The sequence below is a fragment of the Atractosteus spatula genome, chromosome 13 (genome assembly GCF_055471065.1).
Source record: "Atractosteus spatula isolate fAtrSpa1 chromosome 13, fAtrSpa1.hap1, whole genome shotgun sequence".
In the NCBI taxonomy this organism is placed as follows: Eukaryota; Metazoa; Chordata; class Actinopteri; order Semionotiformes; family Lepisosteidae; genus Atractosteus; species Atractosteus spatula.
The window spans coordinates 7,288,364-7,311,886 of record NC_142718.1 but is presented as its reverse complement, the minus strand read 5'-3'; the positions used below and the strand labels follow the sequence as shown (position 1 = coordinate 7,311,886).

Here is a 23,523-nt window from a genome sequence, read left to right as displayed (position 1 = left end):
AAAATTAAAAGCCACTGGGAGTCTGAGGACTGCATGACAGTACCAGTATTTAATACTATATGTTTACAGAAATTGTAAGCATATTATAATAAAGAAACTAGCATTGCACACTTATGATATGTAATCATTAATTTAACAGTTGTTGCCCCTGTATTTGTACTAACTTGTAATGGAACTAAATGAATGAAACTAAGATGTTTATCATTAGAATCTGTCAGAGTTGTAACTTCATTGTGACACCTTGATTATTGCAGTTCAATATCACCCTAACTTCTGTCTCCATAGCGTGAGTGTATCTCCATCCATGTTGGCCAAGCCGGTGCCCAGATGGGCAATGCCTGCTGGGAGCTGTACTGCCTGGAGCACGGGATCCAGCCTGACGGCCAGATGCCCAGCGACAAGACCATCGGAGGAGGAGACGACTCCTTCAACACCTTCTTCAGCGAGACCGGGGCGGGCAAACATGTCCCCCGGGCTGTGTTCGTGGACCTGGAGCCCACTGTCATCGGTTGGTGGAGGCTGCCCACTTGTCTTGGTTATTGTCCGGCAGGGACAGCTTACATTTACCAGTCTCCACCTTTTAAGTAGTCTCCTTCTCTTGTTTGGTTATCATGTTATAAGAACAATATTGACCATCTGGAATCTGTCTAGAGAGCAGTGACCAAATGAGATGCTCGATATTAGCTGAACAAAACTGAGACACCACCTCCTGCATTTCTGCCGGAGTTTTCAGCAGAGCAGTCCTTGTGGGGAAATGAAAATCCGAAGGGCTGCATAGCTGAGTCGGGGATGTTTGCGTTCAGTAAAACAGAAACAAATAATTCCCTCATCTCTCTTTGGGAAGTAATCCGACTGTGCTGTTCGTCCATCTTATTATCTGGTGATTGTACATTCACTACCAATATAGATGGCAAGGCGGGTCTGAACGGGCGTCTCCGCAATCGCGCCAGGTGTCCACTCCTTCTCCCCCTCCTCCTCCTGTGCTCGGGCCTGGGGCTGCCAGCTCTGTTTGTCCCAGGGTCGAAGTTTCCCACGGGACAAAGTTGACCGTATCTACCCTCAGAAGTAAAAGTGTTGCTCTGTCGTATCGTGCAACGGCTGAGCCAAGTCCAAAAAAGATGAAAAATTCTTGAATCTTGACCTTCACAGGCTGAAAGTTCCCAATCTCACATTCTATGAACCTCTTTAGAATTAATAGTGCAACACAAACCAGTGGGGGGCCCTGGTTTGGTAGAGCATGAGACTCATAATCTCAGGGTAGTGGGTTTGTGTCCCATGTTGGGCACCAGGTCCTCCATGTTGGAGGTTGGGCACAAGGCTAACAACAATTCTTGGCCTGTAAAAACCCAAATGTTACAGAAACAGAAACAGGATGTCTGTTCCCCTGCTCCTACATGCTGGAAGGCATAACAGGCAAACATCTACAAACCGGTGGACACAAGGAGAAACCACAGAGAAGTATACTTCAACCTGAGAAAAAGAGGCACTTTTTTACACACTGGAACCTGGAACACGCTCCCCAGTCATGAGTGAGATCTTCAGATCACTGAAATACCAGTGTCCCAATGCACTTGATGGGCTGAAAGACCTCTTTTTGCTGCTAACCTTGTTTATATAAATGATATTATATATGATATATATGATGATCTTATATATGATGTGGTGTGCCTTGCGCTGTGACTGGATCACAGCTCTCCTCTTTCTACCTCAATTCCCAGATGAGGTGCGCACGGGTACCTACCGCCAGCTGTTCCACCCTGAGCAGCTCATCACTGGCAAGGAAGACGCTGCCAATAACTACGCCCGTGGGCACTACACCATCGGCAAGGAGATCATCGACCTGGTGCTGGACAGGACACGCAAGCTGGTAAGTTTAATAATAATTGCTTACACTTGTATAGCGTTTTTCTGGACACTCCACTCAAAGCACTTTACAGTTAATGGGGAATCCCACTGCCACCACCAATGTGAAGCACCTCCTGGATGATGCAGCGGCAGCCATAGTGCACCAGTATGCTCACCACAACCCAGCTATCAGTGGGAAGGAGAGAAGAAAGATGAAGCTAGTTCATAGATGGGAATTATTAGGAGGCCATGATTGGTAAGGGGCAATGGGGAATTTGGCCAGGATGCCAGGGTTACACCCCTACTCTTTGCGCAAAAAAGAGACCACAGAGAGTCAGGACCTCAGTTTTACAACTCATCCAAAGGAAGGTGCCATTTTACAGTATAGTGTCCCCATCACTTTACTGCAGCATTAGGACTCACATAGACAGCAGGGTAAGCACCCCCTGCTGGCCCCACTAACACCTCTTCTAGCAGAAACCTTGGTTTTTCCCCATGTGGTCTCCCATCCAGGTACTGACCAGGCCCACACCTGCTGAGCTTCAGTGGGCTGCCAGATGTGAGATGCAGGGGGATACGGCTGCTGGCAAGTAGTTAGAAAATAGATGAATGGCATGGATTTTCAAGTGAATTGGCACACACAAAGACCAACGCAAGTTCTCAGCTCACAATGAAAATCCACACCACTTTCCACTTTCCACTCTTCCTTTGAATCATCCATCCATTTTCACTAACTGGTTTATCTTCATAAAACCAGAGTGAGCCAAGGCACGTGGTGGGACCATACCCTGGATTTTACAGGGATACACAAACACATGTACATCCACTGAAATACACAAAAGGACGGCAATTTACAGAGCCAATTAGTCTAGACAACATGTATTTTGGACCGTGAATGAAAACTTTGGGAAACACAAACTCCAACCCACCTGGATACAGGACCAAAGAGCTGTGAGGCAGTTTTGCTAACTGCAAGGCCACCGTGCAGTTCGGTTTCAATAAAAAAAAAGAAAGAAAAGTCTTTTCAATCTTTTAAAAAAGAGGTGAAGGAGTTACTTGTATTAATTGTTTAAAACGGCTTTTCTACACTGCTCTTCATCAAATGTCTCAATGCTCTTACAAGAGTTTTCATATCTGCAGTGTTCACATACAGTTTTAAGGTAGTGTTTCCAAGCATGAAAAGAGCTATAGTATTATGTTAGAACTATTCAGTGCTTTTCAATCCTTGAAGACAGCTTTTATGTTATGTATATATTTTTAATTAGAATATTGTTTTTTTGCTTGCTTAACTTTCCATTAATTTCTTCATATTAGTAAATTCTCTGTCTTTTTTGCACATCGTACCATACGTTATCTTTTATGTTATGTCTCTAGGCTGACCAGTGCACAGGGCTCCAGGGATTCCTCATCTTCCACAGCTTTGGAGGTGGTACTGGGTCTGGTTTCACCTCCCTGCTGATGGAGCGCCTCTCTGTCGACTATGGCAAGAAGTCCAAGCTGGAGTTTGCTGTCTACCCAGCTCCCCAGGTGTCCACAGCTGTGGTGGAGCCCTACAACTCCATCCTGACCACCCACACCACCCTGGAGCACTCTGACTGTGCCTTCATGGTCGACAACGAGGCCATCTATGACATCTGCCGCAGGAACCTGGACATTGAGCGTCCCACCTACACTAACCTCAACAGGCTCATTGGCCAGATCGTCTCCTCCATCACTGCCTCCCTGCGCTTTGATGGTGCCCTGAATGTGGACCTGACTGAGTTCCAGACCAACTTGGTGCCCTACCCTCGCATCCACTTCCCTCTGGCCACCTACGCCCCCGTGATCTCTGCTGAGAAGGCCTACCATGAGCAGCTGTCTGTAGCCGAGATCACCAATGCCTGCTTTGAACCAGCCAACCAGATGGTGAAATGTGACCCCCGTCATGGCAAGTACATGGCCTGCTGTCTGCTGTACCGTGGAGACGTGGTGCCCAAAGACGTCAACTCTGCCATCGCCACCATCAAGACCAAGCGCACCATCCAGTTTGTGGACTGGTGTCCCACTGGCTTCAAGGTGGGCATCAACTACCAGCCCCCAACTGTGGTGCCTGGGGGAGACCTGGCCAAGGTGCAGAGAGCTGTGTGCATGCTGAGCAACACCACCGCCATCGCTGAGGCCTGGGCTCGCCTGGACCACAAGTTCGACCTGATGTACGCCAAGCGTGCCTTCGTCCACTGGTACGTGGGAGAGGGGATGGAGGAGGGAGAGTTCTCTGAAGCACGAGAGGACATGGCGGCCCTGGAGAAGGATTATGAAGAGGTGGGCACTGACAGCGTGGGAGAGGAAGGAGAAGAGGAAGGAGAAGAGTATTAGACTTATTCTAGAAGCTTAAAAATGTTGTTTTAAGACACAAAGGGGAGTGCATGATTGAATTGTTGTAGACTTAATAAATTCAAAGTTACTGTGATGATGTATTTTAATAAATAGATTTTAATTTTCAGTTTCACTATTTTTCTGCCATCTAATATTTGCCAGAGACTTCAAGATGCGTTAATATTTTAGTTTGACTTCTTAAAATTTAATATATTTGCTAGATGGTCCTGTCTGGAAAAATGGTTATCATTCAAGGACAATAAATAAAGCACAGAGTAAATGTCTCCTCCATTGGCAAGAAACAAATGCTTGCCCTTGCCATTTTGTAAAGGCCATGTTTATTTGTATTCAGTGCTCTGCAGTGCAACTGTGAAGGAAATGCAGCTCTCCAGAATGTCGGTACGGCTAGGTTTTTAAATTCTGTCTAAATATTTTTGAATTTTCTTTTGCTGTTTCTGTTCGCAAATATCCCTATTGTGCTATTGACTATACCAGAATCAAGTTCATTGATAAAATGTAATAATAGGAGTTCAAGTAGGGAGTCGTGTCAGCATGCATTGACTGCAAAGGAACAGGTGAAGGTTTACTCCAATGCAGGAAGGGAAAAGAGGGAGACACAACCGTTCAGCTGGGGAGCCTTCTTCGGGTGAGAGGGAGAGAGGGAAACTGGCAGTAAATGAAGCATGGGAGAATGCCGGTTTAATAATTATTAATAATTCCTTACACTTATATAGCAGTTTTCTGGACACTCCACTCAAGGCTCTTTACAGGTCATGGGGAATCCCACTACCACCACCAATGTGCAGCATCCACCTGGATGATGCGACATCAGCCAGAGTGCACAAGTAGATGGGGATTATTAGGAGGCCATGACTGGTGAAGGCCAGGAGGAAATTTGGCCAGGACGCCGGGGTTACACCCCTATTCTTTTCGAGAAACGCCCTGCGATTTTTAATGACCACAGAGAGTCAGGGCCTCGGTTTAGTGAGAGAAGCAGGCAAGTACCCCATGGAGGAAGAGAAGGTTATGACGACGAGTTCCAGAAAAAGATTTAGCAGAAGAGATAGTGGGTCGCAGTAGAAATGAGCTGAAGACATTCAGGTAGGTAACTGCGTCAGCATGCATAGGCCGCAAAGGTGCTGGTCGGTTAAAATGTTAGTTCTTTCTTTTTAGTTCAAGTAGGCTGCAAAGGAACACATAAAGGTTTATTCCATGCTGAGAAGAAAAGAAACACAGCATTGTGGGTGTCAGGGGAAGTTGTCAAGTTAATGCACTTGGGGATTGAAAGGGTCTTCAGGTGGTAAGGAAGCACCAATGGAATGTGGTTGTGAGGCCGGGAGTTCCTGATTGAGTTGATGATCCGAGGGCTGCTTTTGGCTCGGGTGAGGGTCCTGTCGATAACATGGGTGGGGTATCCTCTGCTGATGAAAAAAAAAAGTGCATTTTGAGGGCTTGGTTGTGGAAATCCATGTCGTCACTACGAAGTCGTTGGGGCCTGAGGAACCGTGAAAAAGGGAGAGAATTTTCCCCCGAAGAAGGCTCCACAGCTGGAACATGTTTCTTTTCTTTAACCTTTAACCTTTACTTGTTCCCTTTTCCTTTTTATACTGTTCTACAAACTAGCTTTATTTTAATTCTTTTTTTTCTTGGCCGATGCCCTTACTCTAGGTGACTTCCAAGTGATCAAAACATGGACAAGCAAATTAAATATCAGAATAAAACCTTTATTATTGTAAATTAATTTTTTGAATTAGTATTAGTGAGGTACACTTGCACTCTGTGTTCGACTTGTTTTTGAGAAGAGTTTTAATATAATACTGAGCAGCTTTTTTCTTCCCGATTTCGAAAATCCAGCAAGTGAATTTAATGCAGCACTGCATTTTATGCTTTTAAATATATACATCTTGTTGGTTTCATGTTATAGTGTTTCTTCTTCCCTTTCAGCTAAGGGATCAATTAATCCTTCCTTGCTTTTATTGCTGTTTAATTGTTGCCCTTGAGTATTACAAACAGAAATGTCCTCAACACCAGTTCCTAGGTCTGAAAGTTGTCTGCCTTGTGTGTGTGTGAGGAAGTGTGTCTGTGTGTGTGAGGAAGTGTGTCTGTGTGTGTGAGGGAGTGTGTCTGTGTGTGTGTGAGGGAGTGTGTCTGTGTGTGTGCGAGGGAGTGTGTCTGTGTGTGTGCGAGGGAGTGTGTCTGTGTGTGTATGAGGGAGTGTGTCTCTGTGTGTGAGGGAGTTTGTGTGTGTGAGGGAGTGTGTCTCTGTGTGTGAGGGAGTGTGTGTGTGTGAGGGAGTATGTCTGTGTGTGTGTGAGGGAGTGTGTCTCTGTGTGAGGGAGTGTGTGTGTGTGAGGTAGTATGTCTGTGTGTGTGAGGTTGTATGTCTCTGTGTGTGTGAGGGAGTGTGTCTGTGTGTGTGTGAGGGAGTGTGTCTCTGTGTGAGGGAGTGTGTGTGTGTGAAGTAGTATGTCTGTGTGTGTGAGGTTGTATGTCTCTGTGTGTGTGAGGGAGTGTGTCTGTGTGTGTGTGAGGGAGTGTGTGTGAGTGTGTGTGTGTGAGGGAGTGTGTGTGTGTCTGTGTGTGTGTGCGGTCTGGGAGGTAACCTGTTTTCCCTGCACCTCCCTCTCTCTGTGGGGGAGTGTGTTTGTCCAGCAGGGCCAGCCCCTTTCTTTTCTAACTGTCGGTCCCGCCAACAGACAAACCAGCTTCCTGTCCCCCCCCTCCTCTTGCCCACACTATAAAACAGCAGCCTCAGCCCCGACCCGGCATCACAGCCTTCTCATTCCGAATCCTAGACGTCGGGCCGAAGGAAACCATACAAAATGGTGAGTACCAAGTCAGCAGCCTCCTTTTCTTCTGCTAGGCGAACAGTTAACATATGTTTCACGGTGCGGGGCTTTCACGTCTCTGAACAAAGCATCATATGTGCAAACCTTCTGCTTGAGCGAATGGGCCTAATCTATTTACAAAAGAGCCAGCAAGCAGCCCACGAATTGAGTTTAAGGCTCAAGGCGAAGGGCTCTGAGGAGGCCACATGTTTGCCAAAGACTTGATTCCCTTGCTGAAATGCAGAGCGCACAGCAGGGATGCAGTGTCGCTGTGGCAAGGAGGTTCCAGTGGGGGCAGGGAGACTGTAGCATGAGCTCGTCCTCCTCTGGAGGCTGTAGGCTGGGCGCCAAGAGCCTGTTGCTGTGACTGCAGTCGGGGATTAGGATTCGGGCCACAGCCCCAGCTCCACCACCTCAACCCAGCACGTCTTTGTAAATAACGGTGTCGCACCCAGCCCTGACCAATGTGCTAATTCTCTTGGGTCTGATCTAGTTTATTTCGCACTATTTGTAAAGTATTAACATACCATTCCAAATGTAACGGCACATGCTTATTCAATTTATTTTCCTAAACAAGATGGTAATTAATCGAACTAGGAAAGCCTCAGATGAGTTCAAATACTTTAAAAAAATGGTCCCTTACTTAAAAGTAATGACCTTATTTTTATATTTGATTCGAATGACTTGGCAACCTGTGTGCGGTCCTCTTTTTTTTTTCATTTCACTTTCCCTTTACTTCATTATTTTATGAAGAAGCGAAAACTGAAGGGAACGTTCCTTCCCACCGCCGTCTTTTCTCCAGAAATTCAGATTATTGGGGTCGTATGATTTCGTTTGTGATTAGGTTACCCTACGATGTTGAAGAGAGTTTTCCTTCAAACCGACATGTAAAGAGAGTTTTCCTTCAAACCGACATTTCCGATGCGCCATGATGTTTACTTCAGAACTCTCAATAGATTAGATTGCATCTTGCATTAGTGAGGCTTTTTGCAGCCACCGTGCTCAACCAGTTGCATCAGATTCTGTTTTTTTCCCCTGCCGTGTGTCACTTGTTTCAAACAAAGGAGGCTATATCAGTGGAACAGTGGGGGTGGGGTAAAACCTTCTGACCTCCGGCTCTGCGGTTTACAGAGGCAACACGGATAAGCTCCATATCGCAGCCTAAGGGAAATGCAGTACTGTTTTTGCAGCATCTTTTCCCTGGAGAGGCCATTATGTGCGGCATTGTGACTCAGCACAATTTTCAGATACGTGTCTCAAATCACTCCTGGCACAAGAGAAAGCAACCAGACGTTAAAGCCAATAAAACAAGTGGTGGCTGGAAGGCCCTTTAGGGAACCTCTCTTTGTTAAATAATTTTATTTGACGGATACAAGACAGGATGCTAATTAGTAACAAGGCTCCTGCCCTCGTTGTTCATATATTTACCCTTTATTTTTTTAATTGTAGTTTGATGTATGTTTTTTTTTTCAGTTTCTGTTAAATAACGATAGGGTCTGCAATACAACGCTTCTAAAAATGCTGTTTTCCGAACAGAAATGAAAGCTTTTCTTTATGGTAGTAAAGGATTGATTATGACTCCTGCCTCTGTCATTCGGAACATTCTCATCCACCATACAAGCAGACTCTTGTCCTGCCATTCTGTATTGGAAAGTCGTTTAAAAGCTACCCCAGCACTGCAGACAACAACTGAAGCCACTGTTATGAGCCAAACCAGGAGTACTCCACCCTAACCAAAGAGAACTCAGACAGCTTTGCACTGCCCACACCAGGATCTCCATTCATCTAAACCTGCAGTTTGTAGCCTCTTTGCTACTGGGCGGAGGCTTTTTGTGGAAAAGATTACTGGAACTCCTCCTGGGAGGAATTCATTGATTCAAGGTTTATTCTTGTCATCGGCTGATTCTGCAGGAACTGCAGTACTAATAGTGAGCTTGCCAAGATCAGAAACATTCAATCATCAGACGAATAACTCTTTTTATTCAGCTGGCACTTTCATCCAAAGCAAATGGCATTCACACCCATTTATACAGCTGAGTGTTTCGCTCGAGCAAGCTGGTCAAGTATCTTGGAATAGCAGAGCCTCACATGGAATCTGAGCCCACAGATTTCCAGTTACAAGTTCAGAACATCAATCATTGCGCCACATCACAGAAAAGTTCACAAAAAACAGTGAGCGTTATTTTAGGGCTGGCAATTTCATATGATCGAAATGTAATAGCTTTCTAAATGCACAGGCTATGTGTAACATTGGTGTATCCCCAAAGTACAACTCATAATTTCCTTTATTTCTTTAGCGTGAGTGTATCTCTATGCATGTTGGCCAAGCCGGTGCCCAGATGGGCAATGCCTGCTGGGAGCTGTACTGCCTGGAGCACGGGATCCAGCCTGACGGCCAGATGCCCAGCGACAAGACCATCGGAGGAGGAGACGACTCCTTCAACACCTTCTTCAGCGAGACCGGGGCGGGCAAACATGTCCCCCGGGCTGTGTTCGTGGACCTGGAGCCCACTGTCATCGGTAAGAAGAGGCTACATGATATTATCTCCCTGTCTGACTTGAAAGTGCTCATTTCATAATACCTACAAATAACTGTTTGGATCATGACTTTCACAGTGTGGCAGCCTCCACTATTACATCACTTGGAACAGTGCAGGTAAACTGATTCCTTTCTCTTTTTTTCTCCTCTTAATTCCCAGACGAGGTGCGCACGGGTACCTACCGCCAGCTGTTCCACCCCGAGCAGCTCATCACTGGCAAGGAAGACGCTGCCAATAACTACGCCCGCGGGCACTACACCATCGGCAAGGAGATCATCGACCTGGTGCTGGACAGGACACGCAAGCTGGTAAGATTCTTATCTTATCCTCCCACTCCTCATGTCCATTTTCCACCATGAATATTCTCGTAATTGGCTGTTATGCATTGCAGATAAAGTGACGCTAGGACGCGATTCACTATCTTTGTTTAAGCCAGCTAAATCCAGCCATTGTGCTGGACAGGACATGCAAGCTAACAGGTTTCATTAGTTTCTTGCTATTTCAGGTCTTTTCCACAGTATATAAACCACTTCATAAAAATTAAAAACTACCCTTTAAAAGTAGTCTGAATATCCTGGGAGAAATACTTCAACATTTATTGGAAGTCAATGTGACCAATTACTATTCTAGCCGGCCTCCAACTTACAAGTATCAGTAGGACCTGTGCACTTACAGTACAGAATCAGATATTTCACCATATGCACATGTGATTGCAAAGTAAAAGAGCAAGAAAGTGTTTGATAAGATGAGCCGTCTGACCTGAAAAAGTTGCAAGTTGACTCTTAACTAGTATTAAATATCGTTTTCTTTTCTTATTGTTTATTGGTTATACATAAATTAGTGTTGGAATTATCTGTGGATATTTGAGGATAGAAAAATATTGCAACTAATTTCTTTGATAAAATTTCAGTTGTGGTAACGATGCAAAGCACGTCATTGTCAAAATGTTACACACACATTAAACCTCAAACACGATACTGTTATTATTTTTCTTGACGCTGTATTACCTTATAAGTGAAAAGCAACGTGATAAGGATTGATTGTTGATTTCACTTGGCTTTTATGTAAAAGAAGATCTTTCTGTTTACATTAAAGCAGAGCATTTACTACTATACACTAACTAGGCTCATATTATGTCTCCAGGCTGACCAGTGCACAGGGCTCCAGGGCTTCCTCATCTTCCACAGCTTCGGAGGTGGTACTGGCTCTGGTTTCACCTCCCTGCTGATGGAGCGCCTCTCTGTCGACTATGGCAAGAAGTCCAAGCTGGAGTTTGCTGTCTACCCAGCTCCCCAGGTGTCCACAGCTGTGGTGGAGCCCTACAACTCCATCCTGACCACCCACACCACCCTGGAGCACTCTGACTGTGCCTTCATGGTCGACAACGAGGCCATCTATGACATCTGCCGCAGGAACCTGGACATTGAGCGTCCCACCTACACTAACCTCAACAGGCTCATTGGCCAGATCGTCTCCTCCATCACTGCCTCCCTGCGCTTTGATGGTGCCCTGAATGTGGACCTGACTGAGTTCCAGACCAACCTGGTGCCCTACCCTCGCATCCACTTCCCTCTGGCCACCTACGCCCCCGTGATCTCTGCTGAGAAGGCCTACCATGAGCAGCTGTCAGTGGCTGACATCACCAATGCCTGCTTTGAACCAGCCAACCAGATGGTGAAATGTGACCCCCGTCATGGCAAGTACATGGCCTGCTGTCTGCTGTACCGTGGAGACGTGGTGCCCAAAGACGTCAACTCTGCCATCGCCACCATCAAGACCAAGCGCACCATCCAGTTTGTGGACTGGTGTCCCACTGGCTTCAAGGTGGGCATCAACTACCAGCCCCCAACTGTGGTGCCTGGGGGAGACCTGGCCAAGGTGCAGAGAGCTGTGTGCATGCTGAGCAACACCACCGCCATCGCTGAGGCCTGGGCTCGCCTGGACCACAAGTTCGACCTGATGTACGCCAAGCGTGCCTTCGTCCACTGGTACGTGGGAGAGGGGATGGAGGAGGGAGAGTTCTCTGAAGCACGAGAGGACATGGCGGCTCTGGAGAAGGATTATGAAGAGGTGGGCACTGACAGCGTGGGAGAGGAAGATGAGGAGGGAGAGGAGTATTAGAAAGCAAAAAGTGATCCTGTCTTGATTTTGCTGTATTCCAGTACCAACACAGCTAGAAATGTCTTGGACTCTATGTAAAAATAAATGGACTAATATTTTATGAAAATCATTTTCATAGCATTTTAGTGCCATTTTCTTTTCATAAAGTACCACTGATAAACATTAAAACGATGTCAAAGATGCAGTGTAGCTGGATCAATATTTTGTAATAAAAAACTTGAAAAAAATATTTTTGAAGTCTGTTTCTTTAATGTACAATGTAATGTATTGAATTTCCATTACGATGGTCAAAGCAAGTTCACTCTAGGTCTGTAAAGAGATAAACGTTTGTGAAAGGATACTGTTCATGTACCAACTAGACTCGATCATCTAAGCCAAATATTTTGTCAAACGAAGGGCAAAGTGATAAACAGGTGAAGATGAAGATATATGGAAATACCTACTGGAAAATCGTATTGATGCTTCTTTTATTATGCTTCTTTTCCAGTTTTGAACATAGCATCGTCTAAGCAATATTTTCAGATCGATTCCATACTCTTGTAAGAAGAGTCAATGTTAAATATTACAAAGAGCAGCTCTTTAAAGAACTTCAAAGGCAAAATGACATGTCATATAAATCTAAAAAATTGACATCAAGGGGCAAGACAAGCCTGAACAAAATGAAGCAGGTTTAAGCAGAATCAAAGCGGTAATAAATTCTTGCGAGCTGTGCTTTTCTTCAGAACGAACCCTACATTAACACCAGTAAATGAAATGCTTCTGGGAAGTGTAGGGCTGCTGGCAAGCTAAAATGTCCTCTAAGCACATGGTTATTTGCCTTAGTCAGTTACTGAATCAATTCATTCAAAGGTTATCATTGCTGCCCCCACACTCGCTGGGGTCCTGGGTTCAATTCTGGAGCTGGGCTGATGTCTGTGTGGAGTTTGCATGTTCTCCCTGTGTTCACATGGGTTTCCTCTGGGTGCTCAGGTTTCCTCCCACAGTCCAAAGACAGGCTGGTAGGTTAATTGGCTTCTGGGAAAAGTTGCCCCTGGTGTGTGTGTGTGTGTGCGCCCTCTATGGAGTGGTGCCCAGTCCAGGTTGCATCCTGCCTTCTGCCTGTTTGCTGGGATAGGCTCCAGGTCCTCCGTGACCCTGAAATAGATTAAGTGATTATGAAATAAAAGGATGGTTTTCATACTTCAACAAACTACTTAGGGTCAACTTTCACTGCACGTAAATGCTAGATGTGCCTGAAGATTGTATTTTGTAAAATGCTGATTTTGATTAATGATTTCATTTGTCAAAATTGAAGACCCTTAAATTTTAATTCAGCATACGAGCACTAAAACACATAATTATGTATTTTCAGTACGTTATAACCTCTTTTTCACAGAACATTATTTTCCTGTTCCACATTGTTTCACCCAGGGCTCTTTCATTGTAATAAAGGAGATCCATTTAATCCAGAAAATGCTCAACAAGCTAGAAATCTTTCATTCTCGAGTGTTTTCCCTAAGAAATGCTGAGCCTTACTTTGGTGAAGTCCAGCGGTTGCAGGCATACAAAGTGCCTGTTTTTGCTGTTTGAGTATTGTAAGCACAAGGGGACTGAGTTTATTCATTGCAGGCTTGAGTCTCCTTCTGTACCTTTTATCCCTCTGAGAGCTCGACAGTTCTTAGCAGTACAACAATACCTTCTCTACCGGTTTCATTTTTAAGGTGTGGCCACTGTTCCGACAGTTAAAAATGCCCGAAGCCCACTATTATACATTTCACTTTAAATGTTTGCAACTGTGTTGCTTGAAAGAAATGCCTGTCTGTTCCTTATTCTGCAGGACAGGGTATTGTACAGCTGTAAGGAATGGAAAAGACATGATTGCTTCAGTCAGATTACAGCAACGCGTCAACGTGTCAATGTTTTTTTTCCCCTTTTGGATAAGGGTGATATTTCTGACAGAACTGTTTCTGAAATGTGAGAGGCTTTACAGCACATGCAGTATGTGCCCATCCCAATGTAGAAATGTAGAAACACTTTCACATTCTATTCATGGATAACATTAGCACGGCATATTCATCTATTAAATGCTCAAAGTCTGACCAGAAGCAAACAGACTTGATTAATTTATTAAAGTTATTACGTTTGAATATTAAGAACCACAACGGGAGCACTTAGCAAGAACAAAGGAAACCAGCAAATGCGAACGTTTCCAACAGAAATTTGTCAGAGCAACAATGCACCACGCTTCAAGTGTTTGTCGATATTTTTGATAACTTTGCATGAACGAAAATCCAGTCTTCTCATTTAAAGTGAAGTTTATCTTAAAATGAAAACTGTGAGTTCACGCGTTTACAATAATTTAATGTAAAAAAAATAAAACAAACTACATTTAAACAGCCTTGTGACGATAATGCTATTTACAATATTTAAACTTCCTATTCTTTGTTCACAAGGACCGGATACTAACTTAAAAAAAAGCCCACAACGTGTCTTTGAAAGTACATTTTAGCGACATAGGAAAGAGAGTATGCAATCATTTCGGACTACTGGTGTAAAAAGCGATTTAAAAACAAAGAACTAGCTTTAACTTTTGCTTCCGAGTATAAAAAACTCTTAGAGGAAAAGCCCATTCTATTTATCTTGTTTAATCTTTTTTTTTTGTAAAGTGCAATTTAACAGAGTGCGCCTGACGATGTTTTTCATGTTATATGTACTCTTGTCTGTATTGAATGTATTTTTGTTGTTACAATAATAAAACATCTTTGTTTTTAAAAGGAAAAGCACATTCTTGACTTCCTTCGATTAGTTTGGGCCTTGAAGAGGGACAGACGGGGGAGGAAGGAGAATTTTTAAAATTTGAATTCCAAACGGCAGGAAGTGAGGTAGGCGCCCTTTTTTTTGTGTGTGTGCGCGTCGCCCAAACCGACCAACCCCCCCCCCTCCCAAACTCCTCCAGTCTCAGCGACTCCCCGCTCCCGCCATCCAAGGCGACTTCCTCCTTCCCCCTTGTGCGCCCGTGCTATAAAACCACGGCCGGAGCCCCAGCCCCGCATACTGCTGCCTTCTCCATCCGATTCATAGACTTCGGCGTGCAGGAGCTACCTTGCAAACCACATAAAAAAAATGGTAAGGGCACGACTTGCTCGACGGGTTTAGTTTAAATGCTTTCTCCATTTTTTTTTTATTCACGAAACGTACAATTTGCCTTATTATCGCCATTTTCTCTCCTGAATGTGGATGATGATGATTAAAGCACCCTACGTATGTGGCCTGCGCAGTCCTATGAGCAGATTTGAAATCTGTCCAATTGAAGAAAAGTTGTTTTTTTTTTTTTAAAACGCCCCTCGAAATAATCTATCGTTATTAAAACATATCTAGGTAGTTAAAATTAGGGAGAAACCAGTGTAGGGGGAGAAATGCATTTTTTTTTTAATTTTTAAATTTGCGTATACGTAACGTTGTGTTCATTAAAACATTTCAATGGTTTATAATAAGCCTTTTAAAATATCTTCAGCCTCTGTATCTGCGGTTTTAAGAAACGTTCTATAGAGTTTTTTTTTTGTTTAGGGTTGTACAAAATATTGGATATAACTCCGCAACGTAACATTTATTGCGGCATTGGTAATCTGTATAACCGATTACCGGCCTTTAGTTATATATATATATCCTGATGGAAACCAGTGAAATGTAAAATTTACGGGGTTTTTTGTGTGTGAAGTAATTTGTACGTAGGCATATTTCCTTTTTTTTTAAAGATGGATTTGTTGGTAGTGAAGGCAGTGCTTTCAGAAACGGCCATTTTATGATAGTCATTGGGGGAGTCATTTTTTTTTCTAAAAAAAAACCACCGTGCCGTACGGGGCCTGCAAAATGTGCTCCATTTACTGCAACCAGATAACTGCATTGACAGGATCAGCTCGCTTTTCCTTCAGAGGGGGGGAAAAAACCGCACTGTAGCAAAATTTTAAATGAATCTGTAAAATGATCTTGCTTTATATCTTTTTAAATAATTAATATTAAATTTAAAATCTTTTTAATGCACGGCTCGGTGCTGTAATTCGTTTTGCTGTGTGAGGGGAGCTCAGCCTGTGTCTTCCAGTATGCAGATGTATGCAAACTGGAAAGGTACAGAGCGGAGCAGTAATTTTAGAGCTTATTTCTTATAAGGGACTGCAGTCTGAGCCAAGATATTCGGAAACTTGTGCTATTAGACTGTGGTGTAATTGAAGAACTTTTAATTTTTTTTTCGTTTATTGTGAACAGTATCTTCCGATGAGCTGAAACATAAGCTCTAACCTATACTAATATATAGGCCGCATATTGCGGTGTTTGTATTTCCTTTAGTGTTTGTGCCCAGTGGGTCACTATTAAAGTATGTTTCTTTGACTCCATAGCGTGAGTGTATCTCCATCCATGTTGGCCAAGCCGGTGCCCAGATGGGCAATGCCTGCTGGGAGCTGTACTGCCTGGAGCATGGGATCCAGCCTGACGGCCAGATGCCCAGCGACAAGACCATCGGAGGAGGAGACGACTCCTTCAACACTTTCTTCAGCGAGACCGGGGCAGGCAAACATGTCCCCCGGGCTGTGTTCGTGGACCTGGAGCCCACTGTCATCGGTAAGAGGCTGTTTCTTATTTCCTTGTCCGACTCTTTTTGTAATGCTTACTAGTTGGAAAAGAACCCACAAACAGAATTGTAAGTTTCACAGGGTAACGGCCTCCATTATTGAATAGTATAACTTGAAATTGATTTGTTGCTTGATTTTTATTTATTCCCCCCCTCTAATTCCCAGACGAGGTGCGCACGGGTACCTACCGCCAGCTGTTCCACCCCGAGCAGCTCATCACTGGCAAGGAAGACGCTGCCAATAACTATGCCCGCGGGCACTACACCATCGGCAAGGAGATCATCGACCTGGTGCTGGACAGGACACGCAAGCTGGTAAGATTCTTCTTCCACTCCCCCTCCTCATGTCCATTTTTCACTATGGTTGTTCCCATAATTGATTAATTTTTGCTTCAGATGCACTAAGACTGGGCCACAATGCCCACACCCCTTTCACTGTCCTTGTCGGGACTTAAAACACTTGCGTTTTACTTAAGCAAATGAGTGCTGTACACCCAGAGTTTGGTTAGATCCTTAGAAGTAGTAGGACCAAGGATGACGCATCTACCAGTCAAGGTACTCTAAGCTTTTAGGTTCTTTTGTTTCTTCAGCTCCATATCTGTAGAAATGTCTATTCTTCTACTGCGTGCTGTTTATACTCAAGAGACCTACTTGAAGATGGAAGCCTTCACAATTTTTTTTTGTCCGACCTATACTAATGTATGGAACTGCATCCCACCTCCATGGAGATTGGGCGCTCTATAATTTACAAACTCGCCTTAAGTGAAGGTCATCATGTTTCACAAATTCTTTTATTAAAAGAAAACTCACCCCTGTTAACTTAAGTCTCCTGATTTGGTTCATGTTTTATGTCTCCAGGCAGACCAGTGCACAGGGCTCCAGGGCTTCCTCATCTTCCACAGCTTCGGAGGTGGTACTGGGTCTGGTTTCACCTCCCTGCTGATGGAGCGCCTCTCTGTCGACTATGGCAAGAAGTCCAAGCTGGAGTTTGCTGTCTACCCAGCTCCCCAGGTGTCCACAGCTGTGGTGGAGCCCTACAACTCCATCCTGACCACCCACACCACCCTGGAGCACTCTGACTGTGCCTTCATGGTCGACAACGAGGCCATCTATGACATCTGCCGCAGGAACCTGGACATTGAGCGCCCCACCTACACTAACCTCAACAGGCTCATTGGGCAGATCGTCTCCTCCATCACTGCCTCCCTGCGCTTTGATGGTGCCCTGAATGTGGACCTGACTGAGTTCCAGACCAACTTGGTGCCCTACCCTCGCATCCACTTCCCTCTGGCCACCTACGCCCCCGTGATCTCTGCTGAGAAGGCCTACCATGAGCAGCTGTCGGTGGCTGACATCACCAATGCCTGCTTTGAACCAGCCAACCAGATGGTGAAATGTGACCCCCGTCATGGCAAGTACATGGCCTGCTGTCTGCTGTACCGTGGAGACGTGGTGCCCAAAGACGTCAACTCTGCCATCGCCACCATCAAGACCAAGCGCACCATCCAGTTTGTGGACTGGTGTCCCACTGGCTTCAAGGTGGGTATCAACTACCAGCCCCCAACTGTGGTGCCTGGGGGAGACCTGGCCAAGGTGCAGAGAGCTGTGTGCATGCTGAGCAACACCACCGCCATTGCTGAGGCCTGGGCTCGCCTGGACCACAAGTTCGACCTGATGTACGCCAAGCGTGCCTTCGTCCACTGGTACGTGGGAGAGGGGATGGAGGAGGGAGAGTTCTCTGAAGCACGAGAGGACATGGCGGCCCTGGAGAAGGATTATGAAGAGGTGGGCACTGACAGCGTGGGAGAGGAAGATGAAGAGGGAGAGGAGTATTAGGAAGAGTAATTAAGCCTTGGTCTTGCTGCATTCAGTCGTGCTTTAAGTCATTATGGACGTTCTGAAATGCACCTTAATTATGTAACTGCTTCTTTATATGGACCAATATTTCCCATTGTCAACAATTTAAAACGTTCTTAACATTTCCAGCATCCAGGCAATAATGTTCTGTAAATGTCCAGTCTCCATTTCCATCATTCCAGTAATTTAAAATAAATGAATAAAGCAATACATAGTGTTCTGTATTTTCTTTTAAGGATTTTGAAAATGTGCTAATTACCGGTTGTAGTCCCAGTAATACTGTCTATATATATATACACATACACAACTTTAAGTTAATATGAATTGTACCTGCAGGTCTTTTCTCCACTGCCTTCATCAGTTGTTCTAATTGGATAAACTCGAAATGTACTGTTTACTTCCATGAACAAGGTAACATAAGTTGAAACCTTTCATTTTAAGTTCCATCGCATGGAAGATGCCCTTCCCATTGATAGGGGAAATTAGGTGGGTATTGTGCTGAGCTCTGAATCCTCAGTTCTGTTTGTAGGGCACTGAGTGCAGAAACTAGTTAAAAGCCTAGTGTTTAAAAGGCTCCCACTTTGGGAATTGTTTTGTTAAGCACATGGGAATTGAAAGCCTCTGTCCTTTTTGTTTTCTTACCACTATTTCTGTCAAAACTGCTCTAAAGTGATCGGTTTCTGATGGACTGGTGGTGGTGGGGAAAGTGTGTGGTAAGGATTTTATATGGAAGATTGAATGGCAAAGGTAATATAGGTGAGTATGTGGGTAACAAGCCACTGAAGGAAAAAATCAAGAAAGAAAATGGTAAAATACCCTAACTAATGCATGTACTTGAGCAGGGTTGACCTACAGGTAAAACTAAAAGATATCCAGTGGGGAACATGGTAGATGGCAAAGCAATCGAGACTGTTTTGATAAACTTGAGTTTCAGGGTGCATAATTTATAGATGGAGCCAGTTTCTGAACTGTATGTTCTCTGGCCGGTCTCAAATTGGTGGTTCTGTTACAGTGCGTCAGTGTTGGTGAGAAATACAAGCTGCCAACATGACTGGCATCTTTATGATGTGGCTAAGCAACCAGGTATTGTTCTCTGCTCTCTTGGGGGCTAAATTTATCCCGGGTGAATTGTGTCGGTACGTTTAAAAAAAAAAAAAATTGCAGGGTTTTGCCCAATGGGTTGGTAAAATATCTGCTGTACAGGATCGGGTGAATTGACTCCTTTAGCAGTCACAAGGAACGGCTTTATCTGTCAGAAACCCAGGTTTGGTCTAGCATAACCGTATATACATCAAACTTAAAAAAGAATAATATAATAATAAACTTTATTTTATATAGCGCCTTTAAAGGTGGCTTCTGAAAGCGCTTTACAGGATGACAATAACAATAAATAAGAAGACTAGAACAATAAATAAGACGATTTCACAAGATAGGAGACAATTATTACAATAATAATAGAGGAGACCGTGGAAGGTGGTATTAAGAAGAGCAGAGGGGTGAAGAATGGAACCAGTTAAGTGAAGGCTTTTCTGAAGAAGAAGGTTTTGAGTCTGGATTTGAAGGAGTTTAGAGAAGGTGACTCTCTAATATCCTTGGGCAAAGAGTTCCAGAGCTTGGGGGCATAGCAGGAGAAGGCCCTGTCGCCCATACAATGTAGACAGGCTTGGGGGACAGTAAGGAGGGCAGAATTTGAAGAGCGGAGGTTGCGAGGTGGGGAGTAGGGCGATAAAAGTTCAGACCGGTATTGAGGTGCCAAGCCATGTAAAGCCTTATAGGTGAGCATGAGGATTTTAAAGTCTACGCGGAATTTGACCGGAAGCCAGTGCAAGGACTCCAGGATAGGAGTAATGTGAACACTTGCACTAGACCTGGTCAGGATTCTGGCTTCTGAATTTTGGACATACTGCAGCTTGTTCAGAGTAGATTTAGATACCCCAGGGAGTAGAGCATTGCAGTAGTCAATTCGAGAGAATACAAATATGTTGATCAGCTTTTCAGCCACAGTTAATGATAGCATAGGGCGTAGTCTTGCGATATTTCTAAGGTGAAAAAAAGATGTTTTGACAGTATGCTGTACATGTGGGTCGAATGTTAAGCCAGAATCGAATATAACCCCAAGGTTTTTCAATTTTGATTGAAGCTCAAGTACAGAGCCATCTACAGACAGGGTTACAGGACTGGCTTTACGAAGTTGATGGGGGGTACCAATAAGCATGACTTCAGTCTTGTCACAGTTAAGATGAAGGAAGTTTTGAGTCATCCAAATTTTTATGTCAGAGATGCAATTAGATAGAATAGAGACAGCCACATCAGTGTCGGGTTTGGTATGGATGTATATTTGAGTATCGTCAGCGTAAAAATGAAAGCTGAGGCCATGTGATCTTAAAAGCTGACCAAGTGGGAACATGTAAATGCTGAAGAGCAAGGGACCCAGTATTGAGCCCTGGGGGACACCAGACTTGACAAGACCAATTTCAGACCTGTACCCATTGAGAGAGACAAAGTGACAGCGATCAGTGAGGTAAGACTTAAACCATTTGAGGGCAGTGTCAGAGACTCCAAACACAGTCTCGAGATGAGAAAGTTAGATGTTATGGTCAACAGTGTCAAAGGCAGCACTGAGATCAAGAAGGATGAGTATGGAAAGAGAACCAGAATCAGAAGCTATTAGGAGATCGTTGGTGACTTTGACTAGGGCGGTTTCTGTGCTGTGCTGTGAAGTTGATATAATGATATATCGGTAACAGACTAATACCCTGGATACCCTCCATTTGCAGCAGCAGCCTCTAACCCATGTCTAGGTTAAAATATAACTGACTCATAAAATTTAACTTAAGTTAATGGCATTTATTCATGCAGTGTTACCTTTCAACTGCGGTCATCCAAATCCTGCAAGTTTGTAATGAAAATACGTTTTGGTTTAAGGCCAATAGTTTGGTCTATAACTCCCACTAAAGAAAAAAAGCTTTAGGTAATGAAAACATCTCTTATAACATTTTTATAGTAGATTTTCACCTTGTGTAAGCTATTAGTGTCTACAATCAAACTCTTTCATGAGCCAGCGGACCTTACAGTAATAAAAGATAACATTTTTAAATTGGTTTCCAAGTGTTTGGGTTTCTGGTCACTGCTGTGCTCCTGAAGGACGTTTTATGTGATCTTTCTCCTCTCGGGGGGATTTTTCAAAAGAGGGAAGTGGTAATTCAGTGGAGACCAGAGGAACTGAAAATCGAGGGCTGTTAAAAATGTGCATGGGGATGAAGGCATGACCATGTCCTAGCAAAATTGATTGGGGGTGGGAGGTGTTCTTATACCGAAACTGCATTTCACATCACTTGCAGGCCTGGACAAAGCACGGATCTAGTTCCCATGCTAACCTCATATTTAATGACTGACATGGGCAGCTATTAAATATGTAAATGCAGACATTCTAAAGAACCTTAATGAGCTCCATGCAGCTCCGATACATTCATTTATATTCTTACTGCACAGTCCATTCATGGATCGCAAAATCACAGGATCCTTAGCACTATTAAAACTTCACAGGTTGACTACATTGATGTTTGGTAATTAAAGAAAAGGCGTGCATCCTCTTTCTTAAAGCTGTTGCTAAAATAAGAGACCGAAACCCATCCTGGCTCTCCACTAAAACTGATTACTTACTCATTTTTGTAGTGCTTCTTTGGGTTAGTTTGCCTGATGTCTTGTATTTGTGAACATGGTGTCCTAAGGAACTAATCGTGGCCAAGACCAGGACACACCTGACCACTAAAAAGGTTTGCTGTTCAGCAACATCCTCCACTCTATCTGTACCTAAATGTAGGATCTCCAGGCTCTCTGACTCACTGAACCTAGACCTTTTCTGGGTGAGCCAAAAGATTAATCGCCAACTGAAGTAGAAAACTAACGGAACGCATAGTAATACAACTGGGGGAGATCAAAACAACAAACTTTATTAGAACGTGTTCTAGTAATGTAGCTGGCAAAAGGAGTCTGGCGGTCTTTTTCAACAAGGTATTTCTGGGAACAGCCAAGAGTTTCAGATTCAACCACTTGACGGGGAAGTCTGTTCAAGGCAGCTACAACTCTTCACGTAGTGTGGCCTTTCCTGTTCTCCATTCTTAATGAATTGGGTTTTAATTTCCAGATCTGATCCTACATCGAAGCCCCTTACAGAAGCGTGCTGCTGTCATCAAAGAAAAAAAAAACATGTGTATCCCATATATAACAGAAACTCTTCTTATGATATAGTATTAATAGGAGCACACGCTAGAACTCCAAATTCTTTGTCCGAAGAATGTCCAAGGATATTTTTTTTTTCGTGGTGAAACTTTGAGGAAAATGACCCGAGACAGGGGAGGCGTCCTCACTCCGCTAGCAGACACCTCGGCTAAAACAGCAAAGATCGTCCAAATTATCCGAGAACCCTTCGTCACCTCAAAAGCGGGAGGAGATTTGCCATGTACGTTGCAGTCAAATAAAAAACCAAATGGGTTTTGCGCAGTTGACCGGCTGAGCTTCAGAGGACGAGGACTGCACTTCTCGGCCTCTGACAATCCGCCCACCCCCCGCAGCAAGCAGAAAATGTTAGCTTGTCCTACTTCCGAGCCGTCAATTGATTATTCCATATCGATTCGTGAGTAGGTTTTCAGGACTCTGCTCTTCACATTCGTGCGTCAGAAATTTCGTCAGGTCTGTAGGTCGGCTTCCCGTATCTTCTAGTTCTACTACATTCTTAACCTTGTTTTTAATCGTGCTAACTGTATCTCCTCTCCGTGTAACCTTTTCCCCTTATTATCGTAAAGCGCTTTGAGAAGCTGATTTAAAGGCACTGTATAAAACAATACCATATTTATCATATATGGAAAATAATCAGTTATTATTATTATTATTATTATCATTACTATTAGATAGTATAGAGCAATAATGCAAGATAAAGGGTTGATCTGAATCATGTATTCATCAATTTGAGTCAGGATTTCATGAATCAGCATTGGTCATTACAGTTGAGCGTTCGAAGTTAAAGCACACGACGAATGACCAATTCCTTCTTATTGGTATATAGTCGGTTCATTTTTATAACGCATTTTATCTCCTTTTCTTTAATGGGTCATTCCATGCGCAACAATTTCAAAAAAGATCTAATTTCTAGAAGTTTCCTCGGAACATTTAAGCTGCGCGTGTTCACAGGGCCATCTAGTGGGGAACTAGGTGAACAACAATGCTAATAGATTTCAAGTGTATCGTTGTCGGTTGCGGTGGTTAGCATTGCTGCCTCGCTACCCTGGGTTCAATTCTGTCTGTGTGGAGTATGTATGTTGTGCTCTGGTTTCCTCCCACAGTCCAAAGACATAATGTATCGGCAGGTTAT

General features: G+C 43.9%; 3 protein-coding genes across 3 annotated transcripts; all 3 read left to right on the top strand.

Moving 5' to 3' along the window:
* Positions 1-289: 289 nt before the first annotated feature.
* On the top strand, positions 290-4,318 carry LOC148821724 (tubulin alpha-1A chain-like). The gene is made up of 3 exons (XM_088930178.1): positions 290-508; positions 1,719-1,867; positions 3,220-4,318. The coding sequence occupies exons 1-3, from the start codon at positions 328-330 to the stop codon at positions 4,198-4,200; spliced, it is 1,311 nt and encodes a 436-aa protein (XP_088786304.1). The 5' UTR covers positions 290-327; the 3' UTR covers positions 4,201-4,318.
* A 2,542-nt stretch (positions 4,319-6,860) lies between these two features.
* On the top strand, positions 6,861-11,918 carry LOC148821723 (tubulin alpha chain). The gene is made up of 4 exons (XM_088930176.1): positions 6,861-7,025; positions 9,326-9,548; positions 9,728-9,876; positions 10,712-11,918. The coding sequence occupies exons 1-4, from the start codon at positions 7,023-7,025 to the stop codon at positions 11,687-11,689; spliced, it is 1,353 nt and encodes a 450-aa protein (XP_088786302.1). The 5' UTR covers positions 6,861-7,022; the 3' UTR covers positions 11,690-11,918.
* Positions 11,919-14,526: 2,608 nt separating this feature from the next.
* LOC148821722 (tubulin alpha chain-like) lies at positions 14,527-18,360 on the top strand. The gene is made up of 4 exons (XM_088930175.1): positions 14,527-14,794; positions 16,063-16,285; positions 16,462-16,610; positions 17,154-18,360. The coding sequence occupies exons 1-4, from the start codon at positions 14,792-14,794 to the stop codon at positions 18,129-18,131; spliced, it is 1,353 nt and encodes a 450-aa protein (XP_088786301.1). The 5' UTR covers positions 14,527-14,791; the 3' UTR covers positions 18,132-18,360.
* Positions 18,361-23,523: the final 5,163 nt, after the last annotated feature.

Excerpts from the sequence above, each read along its gene's own strand:
- LOC148821724 (XM_088930178.1), top strand. The coding sequence starts at position 328 with ATGGGCAATGCCTGCTGGGAGCTGTACTGCCTGGAGCACGGGATCCAG. Across the intron at positions 509-1,718 it reads CCTGGAGCCCACTGTCATCG|ATGAGGTGCGCACGGGTACC; the intron begins GTTGGTGGAGGC and ends CTCAATTCCCAG. Across the intron at positions 1,868-3,219 it reads TGGACAGGACACGCAAGCTG|GCTGACCAGTGCACAGGGCT; the intron begins GTAAGTTTAATA and ends TTATGTCTCTAG.
- LOC148821723 (XM_088930176.1), top strand. Across the intron at positions 9,549-9,727 it reads CCTGGAGCCCACTGTCATCG|ACGAGGTGCGCACGGGTACC; the intron begins GTAAGAAGAGGC and ends CTTAATTCCCAG. Across the intron at positions 9,877-10,711 it reads TGGACAGGACACGCAAGCTG|GCTGACCAGTGCACAGGGCT; the intron begins GTAAGATTCTTA and ends TTATGTCTCCAG.
- LOC148821722 (XM_088930175.1), top strand. Across the intron at positions 16,286-16,461 it reads CCTGGAGCCCACTGTCATCG|ACGAGGTGCGCACGGGTACC; the intron begins GTAAGAGGCTGT and ends TCTAATTCCCAG. Across the intron at positions 16,611-17,153 it reads TGGACAGGACACGCAAGCTG|GCAGACCAGTGCACAGGGCT; the intron begins GTAAGATTCTTC and ends TTATGTCTCCAG.